The following is a 22,208-nucleotide window of genomic DNA, read 5'->3' as shown; positions in this document are numbered from 1 at the left end:
GGACGATCAGCTGTCCGTCCTGTCTCCCTGTAGCGCTGTCTTAGGCGTCTCACAGTACGAACATTGCAATTTATTGCCTTGGCCACATCTGCAGTCCTCATGCCTCCTTGCAGCATGCCTAAGGCACATTCATGCAGATGAGCAGGGACCCTGGGCATCTTTCTTTTGGTGTTTTTCAGAGTCAGTAGAAAGGCCTCTTTAGTGTCCTAAGTTTTCATAACTGTGACCTTAATTGCCTACCGTCTGTAAGCTGTTAGTGTCTTAACGACCGTTCCACAGGTGCATGTTCATTATTTGTTTATGGTTCATTGAACAAGCATGGGAAACAGTGTTTAAACCCTTTAACAATGGAGATCTGTGAAGTTATTTGGATTTTTACGAATTATCTTTGAAAGACAGAGTCTTGAAAAAGGGACGTTTCTTTTTTTGATGAGTTTACATACAAATTTCTTCACATGGTGATGTTTCTATTAGCTGGTTAAAAACACAAACTGTTTGTTCTTAACATTTGAAAAATGGCTCTTAAATTCACTGTGATTCCAGTCAGTTGGGTCTTTGTAGCCGAAAGATCTTACTCTAACCTCATGATGTACCCTTGGAATGTGTAATGGCTGCTGTTGTCGAAATATGTAATGTCAGTCTTGTAAAGTTAGGTGTTCCTTAAATTTAAGTTGATAGATTTAAAAATAAATTGTTACCAATGCAATTGTCTTCTGTTTGGGAGTGACAGCCCATTTAGTGATTCAGGCAATGTGTCTTATAATGGCATCATACGAAGGTTCATGCCCATTCTAGTATTCTAATTCCTAACTCTTTGTCTGTAGCACCCTAATAATGGTGAGGTCACTTTGAAGTTATTGTGAGGTCACTTCCTCCCCCTGGTCCACTTCCTACTGACTCCACATAAAATTAGAATGATCAGAACAGACATTCCTGATTAATGCAAACTTTGTGGCTTTGGATAAAAGTGATCTAAGAGCTTTGTACTTTCTACTCATTCTAATTCTACTGCAACAAGTCCTGCTCTGCCGCCATGTTGAGTCAAATATAAAAAGAGTTATGATGAGTCATGTCTCCTCGCTCTAACTCTATGTCACTTCCTCTTCTTCTTCCTCCTCGGGCAGGTTGCCGGGGCAGGGCTCCATTGTTACTGCGACGGCCATTCCGCTGCGTCCTAGCAACATGTTGGTGATGGACGTCCACTGGTTGGTGTCAGGGCAGTAACTCTCAACACTGGACAGAAACCCTGTGGAGTTAAAACCACCTGGAGGCAGGAGGGAGGGAGGACGAGGGATGGAAGGGCAGAGAGAGGGAAACAGGATGGGTGAATCCAAGGCTCAGTAGGAGAAACATGGTATCTGGTTCTAAAGTTGGCCAAACTCTCCAGAGAGATGGCATGTTTCTCCAGGCTCACCCAGTATGAAGATGCGTCCCTGGTAGATGGTGACCCCGTGAGCGCTGCGGCAGTGCTGCATGGAGGCCACTGGCTCCCACACATCTCTGGTTACACTGTACCTCTCCATGGAGCTGAGCTGGGTATGACCGTCATACCCTCCTACTGCATACAGGTATGAGTCCACACACACCACACCTACACACACACAAGGGAGAAACAGAGAGAGATAGACATTATCCACACACCTTGACAGGTGTGTATATACATACACACACACACATACACATTCTCACCTAGTCCACTGCGTACAGTGGTCATGGGGGCGAGTTGGTGCCAGGTGTTGGAATCGGGGTGGAACCTCTCTGCTGTGTTCCAGCGGTTCTGGCCGTCGAACCCCCCCACCACATACAGAGACCCCTCGCAACCTGCTACTCCCGCCCCCAGACGGGCTACTGACATGGGGCTCACAAACACCCAGCGGTTCGCCTCTGGGTCATACCTGGCAGAGAGCGAGAGAGAGAGAGAGAGAGAGAATTTATGGTTGTTATTGTCTTAAAGCTGTAATATGTAACTTTTTGGGCGTCCCAACCAATTTTACATAGAAATGTGACTTAAAGAAAGAACGTCTAAGAAGCAGTAGATCTGTTCTATGTGCGTTATTTCTATGCTTCGCATTCTTAAGTTTTGCTTTTGAATCTTTTACTTTCGGTTTCGTACACCAACGTCAAACAGCTGAAAATACAATATTTTTGGTTATGGAAAAGATATTTCACAGAGGTTTAGATGGTTCAAAGATTCTCTACACTATACTTGCTTGTTTTGTCACATACATTGAAATGAGGCAAACTATTAGAAATTGTGTGATTTCTGCATAGTGCAATGCTCATTATCATTGTTATCATCATGACCTGAGTGCATGGGACTGTAGGTGCTATCAGAGTGTGAGTTAGATAGTATAATTAACTTATTGTATAGGAGCCAGGTAACTTACAGTGGATTAAGATAAAGCTACGTACTTTGTGAGGTGTCTAGTAACACGTTTTGTGGGAGGATAGGAGAGCAGCTGAGAGGAGAGGCAAGGGTGGATGGATGGAAGAAGGGAAGGAAGATATTTAAAAAAAAGGCAGGTAGGACACATCTCGGAGGTATTCTACCAGAGCCACGGGTCCTGTAATGACATTCCGCTGAAGATGATTTCCTACCTTTTAGCCGCTCAGCAGCGAGTTGTGAAGCATTCCCAACCGGATTGACATTCCTTGGAAGCAGGTACCAACACAGCCGGGACCAAAGGCTGTCACACTAATTAGTCCCCCACCTCGGGCTCAGGAATTCCTACATTATCTTGGGGAATTTACACTACATCTCACTCTCTTTCTGCTCTCTCTCCTCTTTCTGTCTTCTCTCCTCTACACCCCCCCCCCCCCCCCCTCTCCTCACTAATTCTCTCCCCCCTCCTCACCTCTCCACAGTGTTATGATGTGTGGACCCCTGGGACCCCCCCACGGCGTAAATGCTCCCGTCCACCACAGCCACCCCCACCCTGTTCCTGGGGGTGTTGAGGGAGGCGTGCTGGCTCCACTGATTGGTCATGGGGTTGTAGCAGCACAGGGAACTGGACTCAGTGTTGTTCTGTAGGGACAGGTTCCTGCCTCCCACCTGAGGAGGAGGGAGAGAGGGAGGGATGAAGAGGGGGAGGGGTTAGATAGACAGACAAGGCTGTAAAAAGCAAGGTGTGTGGGTGCGTTCGTGTACCGTGTAGAGCAGGCCAAACAGCACACAGGAGCCCAGGCCACTGCAGGGAGAGCCCATGTCAGCTAGCTTCAGCCAGATGTTCCTACCAGGGTCATAGGCCTCCATAGAAGACAGAGAGTGCTGCCGATACCTGGGATGGAACACAGGAGGATCAGACAGTACATAACCATAATAGGATTATATCATCATATCCTTTCATCCAATTATCTCTACGACACCCCACACCATCCCATCATATGTTTGTAGACTACCCTCCGGCTACGTAGATAAGCTGTGTTCCACGGTGAGGCGCAGGGGGGAGGGGCTTCCTCAACGCCATTTCCTGGAATATCTTAGACAGGAAGTCTCTACAGGAGTTGGCCTGGAATGAAGGAACATATCAATCAATCAATCCCAGCAGCCGGTCATAGATGAATAGACGACATAGGTTTCATAGACAGGGACTTGCCTTGCTGAGGATGGGGCAGGACTGGAGCTGTATCTTGATGAACTTGGGAGGCAGAGCGTAGACGTGGAGAGCATTGAGGAGGGCGTGGAGATACGGAGCTCTGCTCTCCACGTCCCATCGTACCCAGTCTGTACAAGCCTTGTACACCTGACATCAAGGGGCTCATGGTCAAACTTTGGCAGGCGGTTATCTTGATTTTCACATAGAAATATGCATATAAGTGAAGTATATATACACCTCAGGATAAACCATGTATAATAGAATATAAATCAAATCCATACCTCTGACTCACAGAGCACCTTGAGGCTGTCCTGGCTGATGAGCTCCAACAGCTGACAGTGAGACAGACTGAAGAACTCCTCCTCTTTGGTTACCTGGGGTAGGGACAAATAGACACATAGTCAACACGCGTCACATGCTCACACACACAAACACAATCCGTCAATAAGGCATTTCTATGTCTGACTACGGACACTGTTTTTGTCTATAGGGAACAGGTGGGACCCAGGGGACCCTTCACCAAACAACAGTTGCAAACTTCTCATGGTCTTATACAACATTGACAAGACTTACCAACCTTGACTTTTTAATGACGTGTCTCTTGTACACGTACTGCTTAACTGAGCTGTGTGTATATAAGGAGGGGGTCTGAGCTTCCTAAAGTGCATCATATCTGAAGAGGTATTGTTTCAGAATGAGGGGTGCTGTAGCTCTGCTGGTGTTGCTGTTCTGTCTGTCTGGGACATGGACTCAGGAGGAGAGTGTTCTGTCTGTCTGGGACATGGACTCAGGAGGAGAGTGGAGGGGGTTCTGTCTGTCTGGGACATGGACTCAGGAGGAGAGAGGGGGTGTTCTGTCTGTCTGGGACATGGACTCAGGAGGAGAGTGGAGGGTGTTCTGTCTGTCTGGACTCAGGAGGAGAGAGGAGGGTGTTCTGTCTGTCTGGGACATGGACTCAGGAGGAGAGTGGAGGGTGTTCTGTCTGTCTGGACTCAGGAGGAGAGTGGAGGGTGTTCTGTCTGTCTGGACTCAGGAGGAGAGAGGAGGGTGTTATGTCTGTCTGGGACATGGACTCATGAGGAGGGTGGAGGGTGTTCTGTCTGTCTGGACTCAGGAGGAGAGAGGAGGGTGTTCTGTATGTCTGGGACATGGACTCAGGAGGAGAGTGGAGGGTGTTCTGTCTGTCTGGACTCAGGAGGAGAGAGGAGGGTGTTCTGTCTGTCTGGGACATGGACTCAGGAGGAGAGTGGAGGGTGTTCTGTCTGTCTGGACTCAGGAGGAGAGTGGAGGGTGTTCTGTCTGTCTGGACTCAGGAGGAGAGAGGAGGGTGTTCTGTCTGTCTGGGCTCAGGAGGAGAGTGGAGGGTGTTCTGACTTTCTGGACTCAGGAGGAGAGAGGAGGGTGTTCTGTCTGTCTGGGACATGGACTCAGGAGGAGAGTGGAGGGTGTTCTGTCTGTCTGGACTCAGGAGGAGAGAGGAGGGTGTTCTGTCTGTCTGTCTGGACTCAGGAGGAGAGAGGAGGGTGTTCTGTCTGTCTGTCTGGACTCAGGAGGAGAGAGGAGGGTGTTCTGTCTGTCTGTCTGGACTCAGGAGGAGAGAGGATGGTGTTCTGTCTGTCTGTCTGGACTCAGGAGGAGAGAGGAGGGTGTTCTGTCTGTCTGTCTGGACTCAGGAGGAGAGAGGAGGGTGTTCTGTCTGTCTGTCTGGACTCAGGAGGAGAGTGGAGGGTGTTCTGTCTGTCTGGGACATGGACTCAGGAGGAGAGTGTTCTGTCTGTCTGGACTCAGGAGGAGAGTGGAGGGTGTTCTGTCTGTCTGGACTCAGGAGGAGAGTGGAGGGTGTTCTGTCTGTCTGTCTGGACTCAGGAGGAGAGTGGAGGGTGTTCTGTCTGTCTGGGGTATGGACTCAGGAGGAGAGTGGATGGTGTTCTGTCTGTCTGGGGTATGAACTCAGGAGGAGAGTGGATGGTGTTCTGTCTGTCTGGACTCAGGAGGAGAGTGGAGGGTGTTCTGTCTGTCTGGACTCAGGAGGAGAGAGGAGGGTGTTCTGTCTGTCTGGGACATGGACTCAGGAGGAGAGTGGAGGGTGTTCTGTCTGTCTGGACTCAGGAGGAGAGTGGAGGGTGTTCTGTCTGTCTGGACTCAGGAGGAGAGTGGAGGGTGTTCTGTCTGTCTGGGACATGGACTCAGGAGGAGAGTGGAGGGTGTTCTGTCTGTCTGGGACATGGACTCAGGAGGAGAGTGTTCTGTCTGTCTGGACTCAGGAGGAGAGTGGAGGGTGTTCTGTCTGTCTGGACTCAGGAGGAGAGAGGAGGGTGTTCTGTCTGTCTGGGACATGGACTCAGGAGGAGAGTGGAGGGTGTTCTGTCTGTCTGGACTCAGGAGGAGAGTGGAGGGGACAGAGAGAGTGACATCACTCAACGGGGACACAGTGCAGGGAGAGAGAGCAGGGTAAGTAAGGTTCAGATGGAGAGACGACCAACGAACAGACCACCACCCCCCTGACATCTGGACCGAGATGAAGGAGCTGAGAGACATAGTGCACAACCTGGGAACCATCGTGGTGGAGCAGAGAGAGAAGCAAAGTAACATGGAGGTCAGACTGACAGCCAATGAGGCTGAGGTATAGAAACACAGTGGTGGACCTTAGAAGCCACCATGGGGAAGATGAAGATTAAAGGACACAGGTGATTTAACAGGTATGGTTGTAAAGGTGTAAATTGAAGGGACTAAGTCAGTCACAGCGTCCCACTGTTTATAATGATTTGAAGAAGGGTTAACATTGTTTCATGTTGGATGTAAAGTTACTGGTGACTCTTAGTGTGAATTTATGTCTGTGGTTTTCAGGTCCTGGAGGCCAGACTTAGTGCCAGTGAGAGCTGACGAGGTCAGCTGCAGTTATTGTAAAACGGATGTGAACAACATTGATTTTGAGTTGGGGATCAGTTCATTTCACTAAATCTACATTGCTGCAGAATTCACTGTTGCACAAGTATAATGTATTAAATACAATTGAGAACCTGTGAACCATAAAATACACTGTCATTTGCACTCTGTGATTGTGAATAGAAGAATGATGTAATTGTATCAATATATTCAAGTAATTCTACCGTTTTCTCTCCTGTGTTCATGGGCACACCAAAAGTGGCCTTCTCTGCTGGTTTGAGCCACAATGGACCTGTAGGCCCCTTCAATAATGTCACCACCCCGGTCTACACCAGAGTCATCACCAATATCAGCAAGGCCTACAACCCAACCATACAGACTGTTTTTGACTGACTTTAGTCTAGGAGTTCAAGCTATATTTATTTGTATTTATTTTTTATCTTTATTTAACTAGGTAAGCTAGTTGAGAACAAGTTCTCATTTGCAACTGGGACCTGGCCAAGATAAAGTGTAATTCGCGCAATTCGACACAAACAACAACAAACAACAACACAGAGTTATAAATGGAATAAACAAAACATACAGTCAATAATACAGTAGAACAAAAGAAAACAAAAAGTGTATGTACAGTGAGTGCAAATGAGGTAAGTTAAGGAAATAAATAGGCCATGGTGGCGAAGTAATTACAATATAGCAATTAAACACGGGAATGGTAGATCGGCAGAAGATGAATGTGTAGGTAGAGATACTGGGGTGCAAAGAAGCAAAATAAATAAATAAATAAATGCCAGTATGGGGATGAGGCAGGTAGATAGATGGGCTGTTTACAGATGGGCTATGTACAGGTGCAGTGATCTGAAAACTGCTCTGACAGCTGGTGCTTAAAGCTAGTGAGGGAGATGTGAGTCTCCAGCTTCAGAGATTTTTGCAATTCGTCCAAGTCATGGGCAGCAGAAAACTGGAAGGAAAGACGACCAAAGGAGGAATTGGCTTTGGGGGTGAGATATACCTGCTGGAGTGCGTGCTACGAGTGGGTGCTGCTACGGTGACCAGTGAGCTGAGATAAGGCGGGGCTTGTAGATAACCTGTAGCCAGTGGGTTTGGCGACGAGTACGAAGCGAGGGCCAACCAACGAGAGCGCACAGGTCGCAATGGTGGGTAGTATATGGGGCTTTGGTGACAAAACAGATGGCACTGTGATAGACTGCATCCAGTTTGTTGAGTAGAGTGTTGGAAGCTATTTTATAGATGACATCACCGAAGTCGAGGATCGGTAGGATGGTCAGTTTTACGAGGGTGTGTTTGGCAGCATGAGTGAAGGATGCTTTGTTGCGATATAGGAAGCCGATTCTAGATTTAATTTTGGATTGGAGATGCTTAATGTGAGTCTGGAAGGAGAGTGTACAGTCTAACGAGACACCCAGGTATTTGTAGTTGTCCATGTATTCTAAGTCAGAGCCGTCCAGAGTAGTGATGCTGTACGGGCGAGCAGGTGCGGGCAGTGATCGATTGAATAGCATGCATTTAGTTTTATTTGCGTTTAAGAGCAGTTGGAGACCACGGAAGGAGAGTTGTATGGCATTGAAGCTCGTCTGGAGGTTAGTTAACACAGTGTCCAAGGAGGGGCCAGAAGTATACAGAATGGTGTCGTCTGCGTAGAGGTGGATCAGAGAATCACCAGCAGCAAGAGTGACATCATTGATGTATACAGAGAAGAGAGTCGGTCCGAGAATTTAACCCTGTGGCACACCCATAGAGACTGTCAGAGGTCCAGACAACAGGCCCTCCGATTTGACACACTGAACTCTATCAGAGAAGTAGTTGGTAAACCAGGCGAGGCAATCATTTGAGAAACCAAGGCTGTCTAGTCTGCCAATAAGAATGTTCTGATTGACAGAGTCGAAAGCCTTGGCCAGGTCGATGAATACGGCTGCACAGTAATGTCTCTTATCGATGGCGGTTATGATGTCGTTTAGAACCTTGAACGTGGCTGAGGTGCACCCATGACCAGCTCTGAAACCAGATTGCATAGCAGAGAAGGTATGGTGGGATTCGAAATGGTCAGTAATCTGTTTGTTAACTTGGCTTTCGAAGACCTTAGAAAGACAGAGTAGGATAGATATAGATCTGTAGCAGTTTGTGTCTAGAGTGTCACCGCCTTTGAAGAGGGGGATGACCGCGGCAGCTTTCCAATCTTTGGGAATCTCAGACGATACAATAGAGAGGTTGAACAGGCTGGTAATAGGGGTTGCAACAATTTCGGCCGATAATTTTAGAAAGTGAAGGTCCAGATTGTCTAGCCCGGCTGATTTGAAGGGGTCCAGATTTTGCAGCTCTTTCAGAACATCAGCTATCTGGATTTGGGTAAAGGAGAAATGGTGGGGGCTTGGGTGGGTTGCTGTGGAGGGTGCCGGGCAGTTGACCGGTGTAGGGGTAGCCATGTGGAAAGCATGGCCAGCCGTAGAGAAATGCTTATTGAAATTCTCAATTATAGTGGATTTATCGGTGGTGACAGTGTTTCCTAGCATCAGAGCAGTGGGCAGCTGGGAGGAGGTGCTCTTATTCTCCATGGACTTTATAGTGTCCCAGAACCTTTTGTACTACAGGATGCAAAGCTTGCCTTAGAAATGCTAACTGCCTGTGTATATTTGTTCCTAACTTCCCTGAAAAGTTGCATATCACGGGGGCTATTCGATGCTAATGCAGAACGCCACAGGATGTTTTTGTGCTGATCAAGGGCAGACAGATCTGGAGTGAACCAAGGACTATATCTATTCCTAGTTCTACATTTTTTGAGAGGGGCAAGCTTATTTAAGATGGTGAGGAAGGCACTTTTAAAGAATAGCCAGGCATGATCTACTGACGGGATGAGGTCAAATTCATTCCGGTATACCCCGGCCAGGTTGATTAGAAAGGCCAGGGAGCGTTTGACAGTGATGAGGGGCGGTCGTTTGGTCGCAGAACCATTGTGGATACAGGCAATGAGGCAGTGATCGCTGAGATCTTGATTGAAAACAGCAGAGGTGTATTTGGAGGGCAAGTTAGTTAGGATGACATCTATGAGGGTGCCCGTGTTTACTGATTTGGGGTTGTACCTGGTAGGTTCATTGATCATTTGTGTGAGATTGAGGGCATCAAGCTTAGTTTGTAGGATGGCCGGGGTGTTAAGCATGTCCCAGTTTAGGTCACTTAGTAGAACAAGCTCAGAAGATAGATGGGGGGCAATCAATTCACATATAGTATCGAGGGCACAGCTGGGGGCAGAGGGAGGTCTATAGCAAGCGGCAACAGTGAGAGACTTTTTGGTGGTTTTCCTAAGCCAGGATTCAGACACGGCTAAGACATCTGGGTTGGCAGCGTGTGCTAAAGCAGTGAGTAAAACAAACTAAGGGAGTAGGCTTCTAATGTTAACATGCAAGAAACCAAGGCTTTATTAAAGAATGTATGCAAAATGTTCTTGTCCTCTGCTCCAGGTATCTCCACACCACCAGTAAGAGGAGTCTACTACTTGAGATTCCCTGCCATGAACAACTTTTCCATTGCCTTTAGAAAGTATTCACACCCCTATACTTTTTCCACATTTTGTTGTGTTACGGCCTGAATAAAAATGCAATTTGGTTTGTAGAACATTGAAAATCTGAAATGTCTTGAGTCAATAAGTAATCAACCCCTTCTTTATGGCAAGCCTAAATAAGTTCAGGAGTAAACAAGTCACATAATAATTTGCATGGACTCACTCTGTGACCACTAACATTGAGTAGCTGCTGCCAACATACTGACTCAAACCTCTAGCCACTTTAATAATTAAAAATTTGATGTAATAAATGTATCACTAGTCACTTTAAACAATGCCACTTTATATAATATTTACATACCCTACAATACTAATCTCATATGTATATACTGTACTCTATACCATCTACTGTATCTTGCCTATGCCATTCGGCCACCGCTCATCCATATATTTATATGTACATAATCTTATTAATTAATTAACTCTTGTGTGTATAAGGTAGTTGTTGTGAAATTGTTAGATTACTTGTTAGATGATACTGCATGGTCAGAACTAGAAGCACAAGCATTTCACTACACTCGCATTAACATCTGCTAACAATGTGTATGTGACCAATAAAATGTGATTTGATTTGATCAATAATAGTGTTTAACATGATTTTTGAATGACTACCTCATCTCTGTACGGCACACATACAATTATCTGTAAGATCCCTCAATCGAAAAAAGTGAATTTCAAGCACAGATTCAACCACAAAGACCAGGGAGGTTTCTAATGCTCCTAAAGAAGTGCACCACTTGGTAGATGTGTAAAAATAAAAAAGCAGGTGCTGAATATCACTTTGAGCATGGTGAAGTAATTAATTAGGCTTTGGATGGTGTACCAATACACCCGGTTACTACAAAGATATATGTGTCCTTCCTAACTCAGTTGCCAGAGAGGAAGGAAATTGCTCAGGGGTTTCACCATAAAACCAATGGTGATTTTTAACAGTTACAGAGTTTAATGGATGTGATATGAGAAAACTGAGGATGGATCAACAGCATTGTAGTAACTCCACAATATTAACCTAACTGACAGAGTGAAAAAAGGGAGCCTGTACAGAATAAAAAATATTCCAAAACATGTATTCCTTTTGCAATAAGGCACTTAAGGAATACTGCAAAACATGTGGCAAAGAAATGTACTTTTTTATCCTGAATACAAAGCATTGTGTTTGTGGCAAATCATCACTCTTCATATTTTCATGCATGGTGGTGGCATCCTCATGTTATGGGTATGCTTGTCATCGGCAAGGACTAGGTTGTTTTTTAGGATAAAAAGAAACGGAATAGAGCTAAGCACAGGCAAAATCCTAGAGGAAAATCTGGTTCAGTCTTCTTTTCAACAGACACTGGGAGACAAATTCCCCTTTCAGCAGGACAATAACCTAAACCACAAGGCCAAATTTACACTGGAGTTGTTTACCAAGATGACATTGAATGTTCCTGTTTTGGCTTAAATCGGCTTGAAAATCTATGGCAAGATTTGAAATTGGCTTTCTAGCAATGATCAACAACCAACTTGACAGTGCTTGAAGAACCTTTTCAAAATAACAAAATGGGCAAATATTGTACAATCCAGGTGTGGAAAGCTCTTAGAGACTTACCCCAAAAGACTTATAGCTGTAATCACTGCCAAAGGTGTTTCTAACAGATATTCTCTCAGGGGGGTGGATACTTATCTAATCAAGATATGTGTTTCATTTTTAATATATATTTTTTAAATAAATGTTAGAATTATTCTTCCACTTTGACAGAGTATTTTGTGTAGATCGTTTACCAAAAATGACCATTAAATCAAATTGAAACACACTTTAACAACAAAATGTGGAAAAAGTCAAGGGGTGTGAATATTTTCTGAAGGCACTGTACAAGAAAGGTCAGAGAATCCTGTATAATTACGACTTCAAGCCTGACGATAAGCATAAGCACATTTCTAATGCTTTCACTCTAGAACTGATGAAGGGTGTATATACTGTGTACATGTGCAACCCTACATTGTGGAAGCTCTGGGATTCCTACCAAAACCATTACCCATTCAGCGGTGTCATGACGTTGGCCTGGGGGTAGGTTTATGACAGTCATAAATACCTCTTCCCCCCTTTTTCCTCTCTCTACCCTACTGAGGTTACATTTGCAAAACCCTTGGTTAACATAGAGATTCTTGGAACCTCAGAAGGTGGTGTGGAAATGAACTATATTCTGGTAATCCGACCAATGGAACATATGCGGTGGTACTTAATGAATATGATGTCAGTTCGGTTGTCATCTGAGACATTCTCATCAATGATAAGATGACATAAACTCTACAGTGGAAATTCTACACATCAGAGTTATCGGATTCACATGGAATTGTTGTTCAATTTAAATGTTTGAATATAAAATTATTGGTGAAGAGATGAAATGTAATGTTAGCTTCCAAATGAGAGATTTGGGTTTTCATAAGGTTAGGGCTCTGCTCAATCAGTGGCCCGCCCCTGTGAAGAGACATGGGTTATAAAACTTTTCAGACACACCCTTCTCGCTCCACTAAATAAAGCCTTGACGAAAATTTAACCTCCTGTTCTGAGGATGTGAGGACGACGGTCCAATGTCAGAATGGTTCAGATAATAACTACAGAACGAAGCCAACATCAGCGTGAGCTTTGGCTGCGAATAGTATGAACTTTGAACTCTTATTCACTACAGAAGTGATACCTCCTAGCCTTTGAGTTAGCAACAGCAGCTGCAAACGAGGGTTAGGAAGGAACAGACAGAGTATCCCGTCTATCACACAACAACGTTACTACAACGTATCCAATTGACCACCAGAGACATTCTTCAAAGGACAAAGGACTCGGTTTGGCAACACGGCCTTCCATCTACCACCAACCTACTGAAGCGCAGCTCAGAGTAAATATTTATTGCATTTTCCTTTTCCATATGGGCGGTAATTTAGAATGCATAAGATACTGTATTTACGATGGCACAGCTTCTTCCTTTGTTACTTAGTCTTCCCGCTCTTTCACTCAAACCCAGCCCCTTTTCTTTTGTGTAACAAGCTGTCATATCTGTTCCGCCCACTAGGGACGTTTACCTTTATGACGTAATTTGTAATCCAATTATGATTAATTATGTGTATGTGTAATTCTGTGTGATTAGTTAGGTATTTAGTAAATAAATAATTAAACACAATTTTGTATTGCTGATTCAACTTGTTAGCCAGGGTTCATGAAGATAACCAAGAATTTACAACTTTCAGATGAGACTGAATTAAGGTGACGATTAATATTGACTGCTATTGATGTAAAATATTACTAGGTCTTTAAGAGTTTATTCGGAAGATAACATCTCTATAAATATTCTGTTGTGGTGCCCGACTCTCTAGTTAATTACATTTACATGATTAGCTCAATCAGGTAATATTAATTACGGAGAAATTATTTTATGGAATAGCATGTCATATCACTTAATCTGGCATAGCCAAAGACACGACAGTGGCTTCCTGCTCTTCACAGTGTGAAAACATCATGGATGCTGTAATGGTCTCTAAAAGTCTGTATGTCAGGGCCTCTTGGTTCTTCTAACGTCTATCAACAAAAGGCAAAATCGTCTTTGTCTCGTTGATGTTTTATAGTCTTTATGACATCGTGCTAAAATAGCTCATGTGTACAGCAATATGACAGCTGCTTGACAGACAGCAACATTATTTTGGCCCAAATCCAACCCACATCTGAAAGGTTACTTCAGGTCACTTCAGACACATAGCCAGCCATATTGGCTACATTATGTGAATGAGATACAAAGTGTGTGTGTGTGTGTGGTTCCTACCTCGTTGAAGTGTGTGTTGATGTACTCGCGGCTCCTCAGGTGCAGCTCGGTGCAGCCAATCTCCTCAGCGAACCGAGCGATGCCGATCACGTTGGCAGGCTCCAAGTTTTTAGTGAGGTAGTCACAGCAAGCCTTAGCCACGTCTTCTATCTGGTACCTGACACACACACACATCTGTTCAATGAGGTAGTCACAACACGCCTTAAAAGGTACAGAAGGATTCATCATATAAGACACCAGGAAGAACTTTATATGTAAACCATCTTCCAGTCAAATTATTTATGTCACCACATAGACTCATACCTCATAGCGGCCAGTAGGAGGTGGAGCACACACTTCTCCCCCACGGTGATGCGTGAGGTGTAGGCAAAGTCAATGAGCCTCCCTACCACCAAGGGGCAGACATCACGTAGCGTCACCTCGGAGGCGTGGCACTCCTTAAAGCTGCTGGTGAACATGGCTTTGAAGTATGGGCTGCAGGACGCCAGCACCACTTTATGCACCTGAGGTTGGGAGGGGAGGCGTGGCCAATCTTATACATGTGGGTGGGGTGCAGGCTTTTACTCCAACCAAGCAGTAAAACACATGATTCAACTAAGAAAGTATTTTACAGCCTTTTGCTTTGATAAGCAAACCCCCAGGGTACTGCACGAGGATAACGCTGTATTTTACAGTCAAGTATCACCTTATACAGCTTTATAAGTAGGAACAAAGAGCAGCCCTCTCACCTTGAAGTCAACGGTCGTGTCCTTATAGGTGACGTGTAGGGTGATGTCACACAGCATCTCGTGCCTTCTGAAGTCCTCCATGGCCTGCAGGGCTCTGGAGGGGTGGGTCTCTATGGTGTAGTCCAGGTACCCAGACCCCCGCATCGACGGCACCGCGATGGCAGAGAAATCTGCATCCCTAGTGAGGCGCTTCTTCCTGGGGCACAACATCCTGACCGATGGGGGGGGGGGGGGGGGGGGGGGGGGGTCTGTCTTAGAGACGGATTAATCAATCAATGGACTAAGTATAGATTTTCCCTGAATCCCCCAAGTCGACTTTTGCACCCGATTAATCCTTATTGAATGATTGTAACACAGTGCATAGTGCATAGTCACTCAACGCGTGATACTTATCAATACTTATACTACTAAACGTTCCACGCAGTATCTGTTATTACAAATCAAAGTCCTACACAAGTAACACCCACGTACCCCTCCGTTTGTCCGATTTGATGATTATAACTTCCATCCATCACTATTGGCAGTATTTCCTCCAGAGTCAATGTGTTGATAATATGTTCACCTCTCTAGCATAGCTATCTAGTGACTAGCCTGTTACAACACACACATCCTCAACGCTAGTCAGTCAGATATCACAGAGAAAAACAGTCATGTCGCTGAGATTACTGATTTCACCCAAAGACTTCTAGTTCAGCCCAGCAATTCCATATTCAGTCCAGAGAATTCAATTTTAGTCCAGAAATGCCTAAATTAGTCTGTGATATTTCAGCTTTTGGTCCTGATATTCCTGGTTTAAGAACTATTCCTATTTAGTCCATGGAATTCTAGTTTAGTCCAGAGGTTCCATCTTTAGAGCAGATATTCCTGATTTAGTCCATGAGATTCCAGCTTGGTCCTTTGGTGTTGGGCTTCTAGTTCTGGAGTTCAGGAATGAATCATTGGTTGGCAATTCTTCACTTTTTGTCCTCTAAATCCACCACGTCCAAGATAGATGACATCAGGGATGATCTGGCGGCTTCTGTTTGTCTGGGAGCAAATTAAGACAATATAGTCATTAGGAGAGGCAGCATGTGTGTATCCAATGGAGTGTGTATATCAAATGTGTTAACCCCCCCCCCCCCCCCACACACACACACACACACACACACACCACTGTCAACAGACCTAGGGCTGTGATGATTATGGAACTTTGTGTAAAGATGAATTGTCATGCAAATGACCATGGTTATTGTCATAATTGTAATTCTGCTACAAATGTTTTGAGCTTGTAACATATCCTTTAAAATTAACTTTGGCATACCTAATGAATAGACCACAGCATTGGTGACACCCCTGTCTCTAAAACAAATGGTTTTCACCTCTTAAACTTTTGGAAATGAAGCTGTTCTGCTCGTAAAATGATGACCAACTTTACCCTCTTCATGTACACTGAACAAAAATATAAAACGCAGCATGCAACAATTTCAACGATTTTACTGAATTACAGTTGATAAAAGGAAATCAGTCAATTGAAATGAATTAATCAGGCCCTGACCTATGGATTTCACATGACTGGGTATACAGATATGTTGGTATGTTGGTCACAGATATAGTTGAAGTCGGAAGTTTACATACACTTAGGTTGGGGTCATTAAAACTAGTTTTTTCAACCACTCCACAAATTTATTGTTAACAAACTATAGTTTTGGCAAGTTGGTTAGGACATCTACTTTGTGCATGTGATTTTTCCAACAATTATTTACAGACAGATTATTTCACTTATAATTCACTGTATCACAATTCCAGTGGGTCAGAAGTTTACATACACTAAGTTGACTGTGCCTTTAAACAGCTTGGAAAATTCCAGAAAATAATGTCATGGCTTTAGAAGCTTCTGATAGGCTAATTGATATAATTTTAGTCAATTGGAGGTGTACCTGTGGATGTATTTTAAGGCCTACCTTCAAACTCAGTGCCTCTTTGCTTGACATCATGGGAAAATCCTGAGCCAAGACCTCAGAAAAAAAATTGTAAAAGGTACCACGTTCATCTGTACAAACAATAGTACGTAAGTATAAACACCATGGGACCACGCAGTCATCATACCGCTCAGGAAGGAGATGCGTTCTGTCTCCTAGAGATGAACGTATTTTGGTGCGAAAAGTGCAAATCAATCCCAGAACAACAGCAAAGGACCTTGTGAAGATGCTGGAGGAAACAGGTACAAAAGTATCTATATCCACAGTAAAACGAGTCCTATATCAACATAACCTGAAAGGTCACTCATCAAGGAAGAAGCCACTGCTCCATAACTGCCATAAAAAAGCCAGACTACGGCTTGCAACTGCACATGGGGACAAAGATGCTACTTTTTGGAGAAATGTCCTCTGGTCTGATGAAACAAATATAGAACTGTTTGGCCACAATGACCATCCTTATGTTTGGAGGAACAAGGGGGAGGCTTGCAAGCCGAAGAACACCATCCCAACCGTGAAGCACTGGGGTGGCAGCATCATGTTGTGGGGGTGCTTTGCTGCAGGAGGGACTGGTGCACTTCCCAAAATAGATGGCATCATGAAGAAGGGAAATTATATGGATATATTGAAGCACCATCACAAGACATAAGTTAAAGCTTGGTAGCAAATGGGTCTTCCAAATGGACAATGTTGCCACAATACTTCCAAAGTTGTGGCAAAATGGCTTAAGGACAACAAAGTCAAGGTATTGCAGTGGCCCTCACAAAGCCCTGACTTCAATCCCATAGAAAGGTTGTGGGCAGAACTGAAAAAGCGTGTTCGAGCAAGGAGGCCTACAAACCTTACTCAGTTACACCAACTCTGTCAGGAGGAATGGGACAAAATTCACCCAACTTATTGTGGGAAGCTTGTGGAATTCTACCTGAAACGTTTGACCCAAGTTAAGCAATTTAAAGGCAATGCTACCAAATACTAATTGAGTGTATGTAAACTTCTGACCCACTGGGAATGTGATGAAAGAATTAAAAGCTGAAATAAATCCTTCTCTCCACTATTTTTCTGACATTTCAGGCTTAAAATTCTGACAGACAGTCTTAAAATAAAGTGGTGATCCTTACTGATCTAAGACGGGGAATTTTTACTAGGATTAAATGTCAGGAATTGTGAAAAACTAAGTTTAAATGTATTTTGCTATGGTGTGCGTAAACCACTGACTTCAATTGTACCTTAACAAAAAGGAGGGAGGGGTCGTGGATCAGAAAACCAGTCAGTATCCGGTGTAAATTCCATTTGCCTCATGCAGCGCGACACATCTCCTTCGCATAAAGTTGATCAGGCTGTTGATTTTGGCCTGTGGAATGTAGTCCCACTTCTCTTCAATGGCTGTACGAAGTTGCTGGATATTGGCGGGAACTGGAACACGCTGTCGTACACGTCAATCCAGAGGATCCCAAACATCCTCAATGGGTGACATGTCTCGTGAGTATGCAGGCTATGGAAGAACTGGACAAATTCTCTGAAACGACAGCTCTGGTGGACATTCCTGCAGTCAGCATGCCAATTGAATGCTCCCTCAAAACATGAGACATCTGTGTCATTTTGCTGTGTGACAAAACTGCACATTTTAGAGTGGCCTTTTATTGTCCCCAGCACAAGGTGCACCTGTGTAATGACTATGCTGTTTAATCAGCTTCTTGATATGCCACACCTGTCAGGTGGATGGATTATCTTGGCAAAGGAGAAATGCTCACTAACAGGGATGTAAACAAATTTGTGCATAAAATTTTAGAGAAATAAGTTTTTTGTGCGTATGGATTTTTTTTTAAATATTTTATTTCAAGCTCATGAAAGATGAAACCAACACTTTACATGTTGCGATTATATTTATGTTCAGTATGAATATTAAAAATTGCTATTGGGTATATGAGAACCTCGAGCATAGTTTCACTTCCTTATGGCTTATAAATAGAAGACAAACAGTCATACCAGAACTTACATAGGCCTAGTGTGGTGTGTGTCACCCTAAAGCTAGCCTGATCACAAGTCACAAGACCTAAACCCACCAGCCAGGAGAGAGAGTGGGGAGAGAGAGCGAAAGGGGGGAAGGAAAGAGAGGGGATGGAAAGAGTGTGGTGAATGGCAAAAAGAGGGAGGGGATAGAAAAAGAGGGGGAGTGAGGAGGAGGAGAAAGAGAGAGTCTTTCATATTCAACCCCCCCCTACCTCCTATAAAGGTCCATTGTCCTGAGCTGTGTCCCCTGGTACTGAACTCCTGATCTGGCTTAAGGGGTTTTAACACACCAAAACTAACCCTGTCGACACAGCAAATAGGCGTACAGTCCACAGCACACAGAGTGAGAATCTGCAGAACTTCAACTACTGAAACAAAGTTACACCGCTAACATACAGTACCAGTCAAAAGTTTGGACACACTTACTCACTCAAAGGTTTTTCTTTATTTTTACTATTTTCTATATTGTAGAATAATAGTGAAGATGTCAAAACTATGAAATAGCACACATGGAATCATGTAGGAACCAAAAAAGTGTTAAACAACTCTAAATATATTTTATATTTGAGATTCTTCAAAGTAGTCACCCTTTGCCTTGATTGACAGCTTTGCACACTCTTGGCACTCTCTCAACCAGCTTCATGTGGAATGCTTTTCCAACAGTCTTGAAGGAGTTCCCACATATGCTGAGCGAATGCCAAGAGTGTGCAAAGCTGTCATCAAGACAAAGGGTTGCTACTTTGAAGAATCTCAAATATAAAATATACTTTGATTTGTTTAACACTTTTTTGGTTACTGCATCATTCCATATGTGTTATTTCATAGTGTTGATGTCTTCGTTATTATTTAACAATGTAGAAAATAGTACAAATAGGGGAGAAACCTTGAATGAGTAGGTGTGTCCAAACTTTTGAATGGTACAGTATATGCTATACAATGTAACAAATACTAGTTGAAACTAAGATGCAGTTTTACAGCACACACTGTTCAAACACTGTGACAGTATCCAAAAGTCAACCATTAACAGAACAGTGGGTGTGTCCACGTACAACAGAACCAACAAGAACACACAGTGCTGTTCTATCACTGAGGGTTGCATCTCAATACTTTGAAGTGGCTTCCTCTCCTCAGCTCATCCCCTTCATCATTTAACAACCTGACTAGAGGCATTTAACTAGGGAACCCTGCCTAGTGGTTAGAGTGTTGGACTAGTAACCGGAAGGTTGCAAGTTCAAACCCCTGAGCTGACAAGGTACTAAATCTGTCGTTCTGCCCCTGAACTGGCAGTTAACCCACTGTTCCTAGGCCGTCATTGAAAATAAGAATTTGTTCTTAACTGACTTGCCTAGTTAAATAAAGGTAAATAATATTAATATATTTACAACATGGTATTTGTTATGTCATAGCCTGACACTACAGTATTCACGCAATGCTGCTTGACACCGTTATCCATGTCAATAAAATCATTTCAGGCTAGAGGTTATATGCTGAGCAACCAAACATGGTCAGAAAATTCAAAATGAACTGCCAATAAATAAGTTCTCAATTGTTTAACTTCAGTTCAATTGGATGAGGATAATGTTAAATTATTTCATAACAGGATGTGCGGATATACAGTACACACACACACACACACACACAACAGAGCAGAGGCCTGTTTCAACATTATGACTAATGAGAAGGTGGTTCTGACCTGACAGGTGACTCACTACAACACTTATAGAATAGGATTGTTTGTGTGGGTGTGTGTGTGTGTGTGTGTCACTATTTTGCACTGTCATAAGGTATCTGGCACAGACATATTTGACTACAAAGAAAAAAATGTTTTTCCAAGAACATAAAAGTCAACATACAAGTCAAACAATGATTAGACAATACATCAAACCATAGGCCCTAAAGCTGAACAGGGCTACTGAACCCAGTTGTGACATAATAACTTCCTATGCAGGGGAAGGGTTCAACTCTGTTCACTGGAACAACTGATAAGGTGCACATAATCTGAAACCACTCAAGAGTGTACTAATAATGCTGATGCATAACCAATACCTTTATCTTGTTTATGTTCATTCATAATCATGACTCACTTCATAAATCAGCTATATTCATGTTATAGATAAACGTGTTCCCTTGAGATTGTCGTTATTTATACTTATCAGAATGTTTATGTAGACTCTCAAACGCATAACTTTCTCTAAATGTTTCTCTGCCTCAAAGGCCCCCTACGGGCTTGAGCACAGGGGCTTCAGACCCCGTAAGCACCTGCATTAATCAGCCTCTGAATACGCACTATGCAGCTGTTGCAAGAGCTAATTTTCACTGGTAGCAAAAAACAACGACTGATAGGCAGCTTAAACGTCTTCAATTCAACCATTATTGCAATGCAATTCAACGTCAGGTTTCCAGGCAAGTTTAGATTGAGATATATGAGCGGGAGTTAGTCATATGTGGCGCTCATCTGCTTCTTAATCAGTTTTAACTTCCTTTTCGACTGCAGTGCATTCAACAACAATAGGACATGTCAAAAGTAAAATATTACACACATCAGACCCTGATGTAGCCTAGCCTATATGCTCAAATCAGTAGATACTCACCTCCCCTGCTATATTATATTTTAGGCTACAGGGATTTATTCCAAAATAGTAGTTTCCATCTAGTGTTCTTTTCGCGGTTAAGGACACAGAAAACAATGTGGCTACGACACATTCGGCTCACTGGCTGTCAGTATGGAAATCAGGTTGTCAAACTGCGAACGCAGTTGTCCTTTGATGACGCAACCGCGTAGACCTTATTTCGGCACAAAAACAAAACTTGCCACTTCACTTTTAAATGACATCGCACCTATTGAATAAAACGAGTGACTTTTTTTCGGATACAATTTAGACACACCCAGATGCACAATACCTTGTTTGAAGCTGGCTCCTGTGCTGTGTGCGCCTGAACGCTGCGCGTTTCGCATTGACGTGGGGCATTCACATCACAGTAGATGCATTATATGCGCGCTGCGCGATTTCTACATCACCATGACTTAGCAACTTCAACTTCATAGCAGCATAGCCCCGCAGCACAACTTCATTACTGACACCCGGCAAGTACGCACAAAACAACAATAACAACATTCCAAGAAATTAACCCGATTACCCGACGATTATAACGCAAGATACGCCAACCCAGCGCAGTTCAGCGTGGCTTGTAGACTATCTATGACATCAGACATTTATACGCTAAAAACAAATCAACGCCCACATACTAAGGTCCTAAACAGTTTGTTTGAGTCATAAATAAATATAGTGCTCCAGGCCTATTCAATTAAACAGGCAGTACCTCATACTGAAAGTCAAATAGATCACGAAGGGTATGTGTGTGTGTGTCTGTGTGTGTGTGTGCAAGGTCAGCAGTTTATGAACAAATAAACTGTACACATTGCTATGTGGATATGGGGATGCGTAGTTTGATGGAACCGTATCATCAGAACGTTCTGGGTGGTGTCACATTCTGATGTGGAGGCATCTGGCGGAACGGTTCAATGGAACACCATGACGTTTGCTTGCATGCATTTCCCCTAAGAATTACAGCCACATTCTCGACCTAGTGGTTGTGGATCCGTAAACGGTTCGTTCAATCAATGATTTCTTAATATGCATGATAGGATCACTAATAAACGTAGCGTG

The 22,208-nt window shown here is 43.7% G+C and overlaps 1 protein-coding gene across 3 annotated transcripts; it reads right to left on the bottom strand.

Moving 5' to 3' along the window:
- Window positions 1–320: 320 nt before the first annotated feature.
- Window positions 321–21,771, bottom strand: keap1a (kelch-like ECH-associated protein 1a). 3 transcript variants are annotated; one of them, XM_036952163.1, is made up of 13 exons: window positions 21,442–21,771; window positions 15,047–15,601; window positions 14,576–14,786; window positions 14,151–14,350; window positions 13,848–14,004; window positions 3,878–3,970; window positions 3,597–3,743; window positions 3,400–3,509; window positions 3,149–3,278; window positions 2,856–3,052; window positions 1,690–1,895; window positions 1,415–1,591; window positions 321–1,264 (listed from the first exon to the last, which is right to left on the bottom strand). In XM_036952163.1, the coding sequence occupies exons 2-13, from the start codon at window positions 15,085–15,087 to the stop codon at window positions 1,089–1,091; spliced, it is 1,845 nt and encodes a 614-aa protein (XP_036808058.1). In that variant the 5' UTR covers window positions 15,088–15,601; window positions 21,442–21,771; the 3' UTR covers window positions 321–1,088. The 3 variants fall into 3 exon arrangements, with proteins under 3 accessions (XP_036808058.1, XP_036808059.1, XP_036808060.1); XM_036952164.1 differs by lacking the exon at window positions 21,442–21,771 and adding an exon at window positions 21,132–21,431; XM_036952165.1 differs by lacking the exon at window positions 21,442–21,771 and adding an exon at window positions 17,757–17,874.
- Window positions 21,772–22,208: the final 437 nt, after the last annotated feature.

Source organism: Oncorhynchus mykiss, chromosome 18 (genome assembly GCF_013265735.2).
Source record: "Oncorhynchus mykiss isolate Arlee chromosome 18, USDA_OmykA_1.1, whole genome shotgun sequence".
NCBI lineage: Eukaryota > Metazoa > Chordata > Actinopteri > Salmoniformes > Salmonidae > Oncorhynchus > Oncorhynchus mykiss.
The sequence above is the reverse complement of the archived record's forward strand: the minus strand, read 5'-3'. Positions and strand labels throughout refer to the sequence as shown.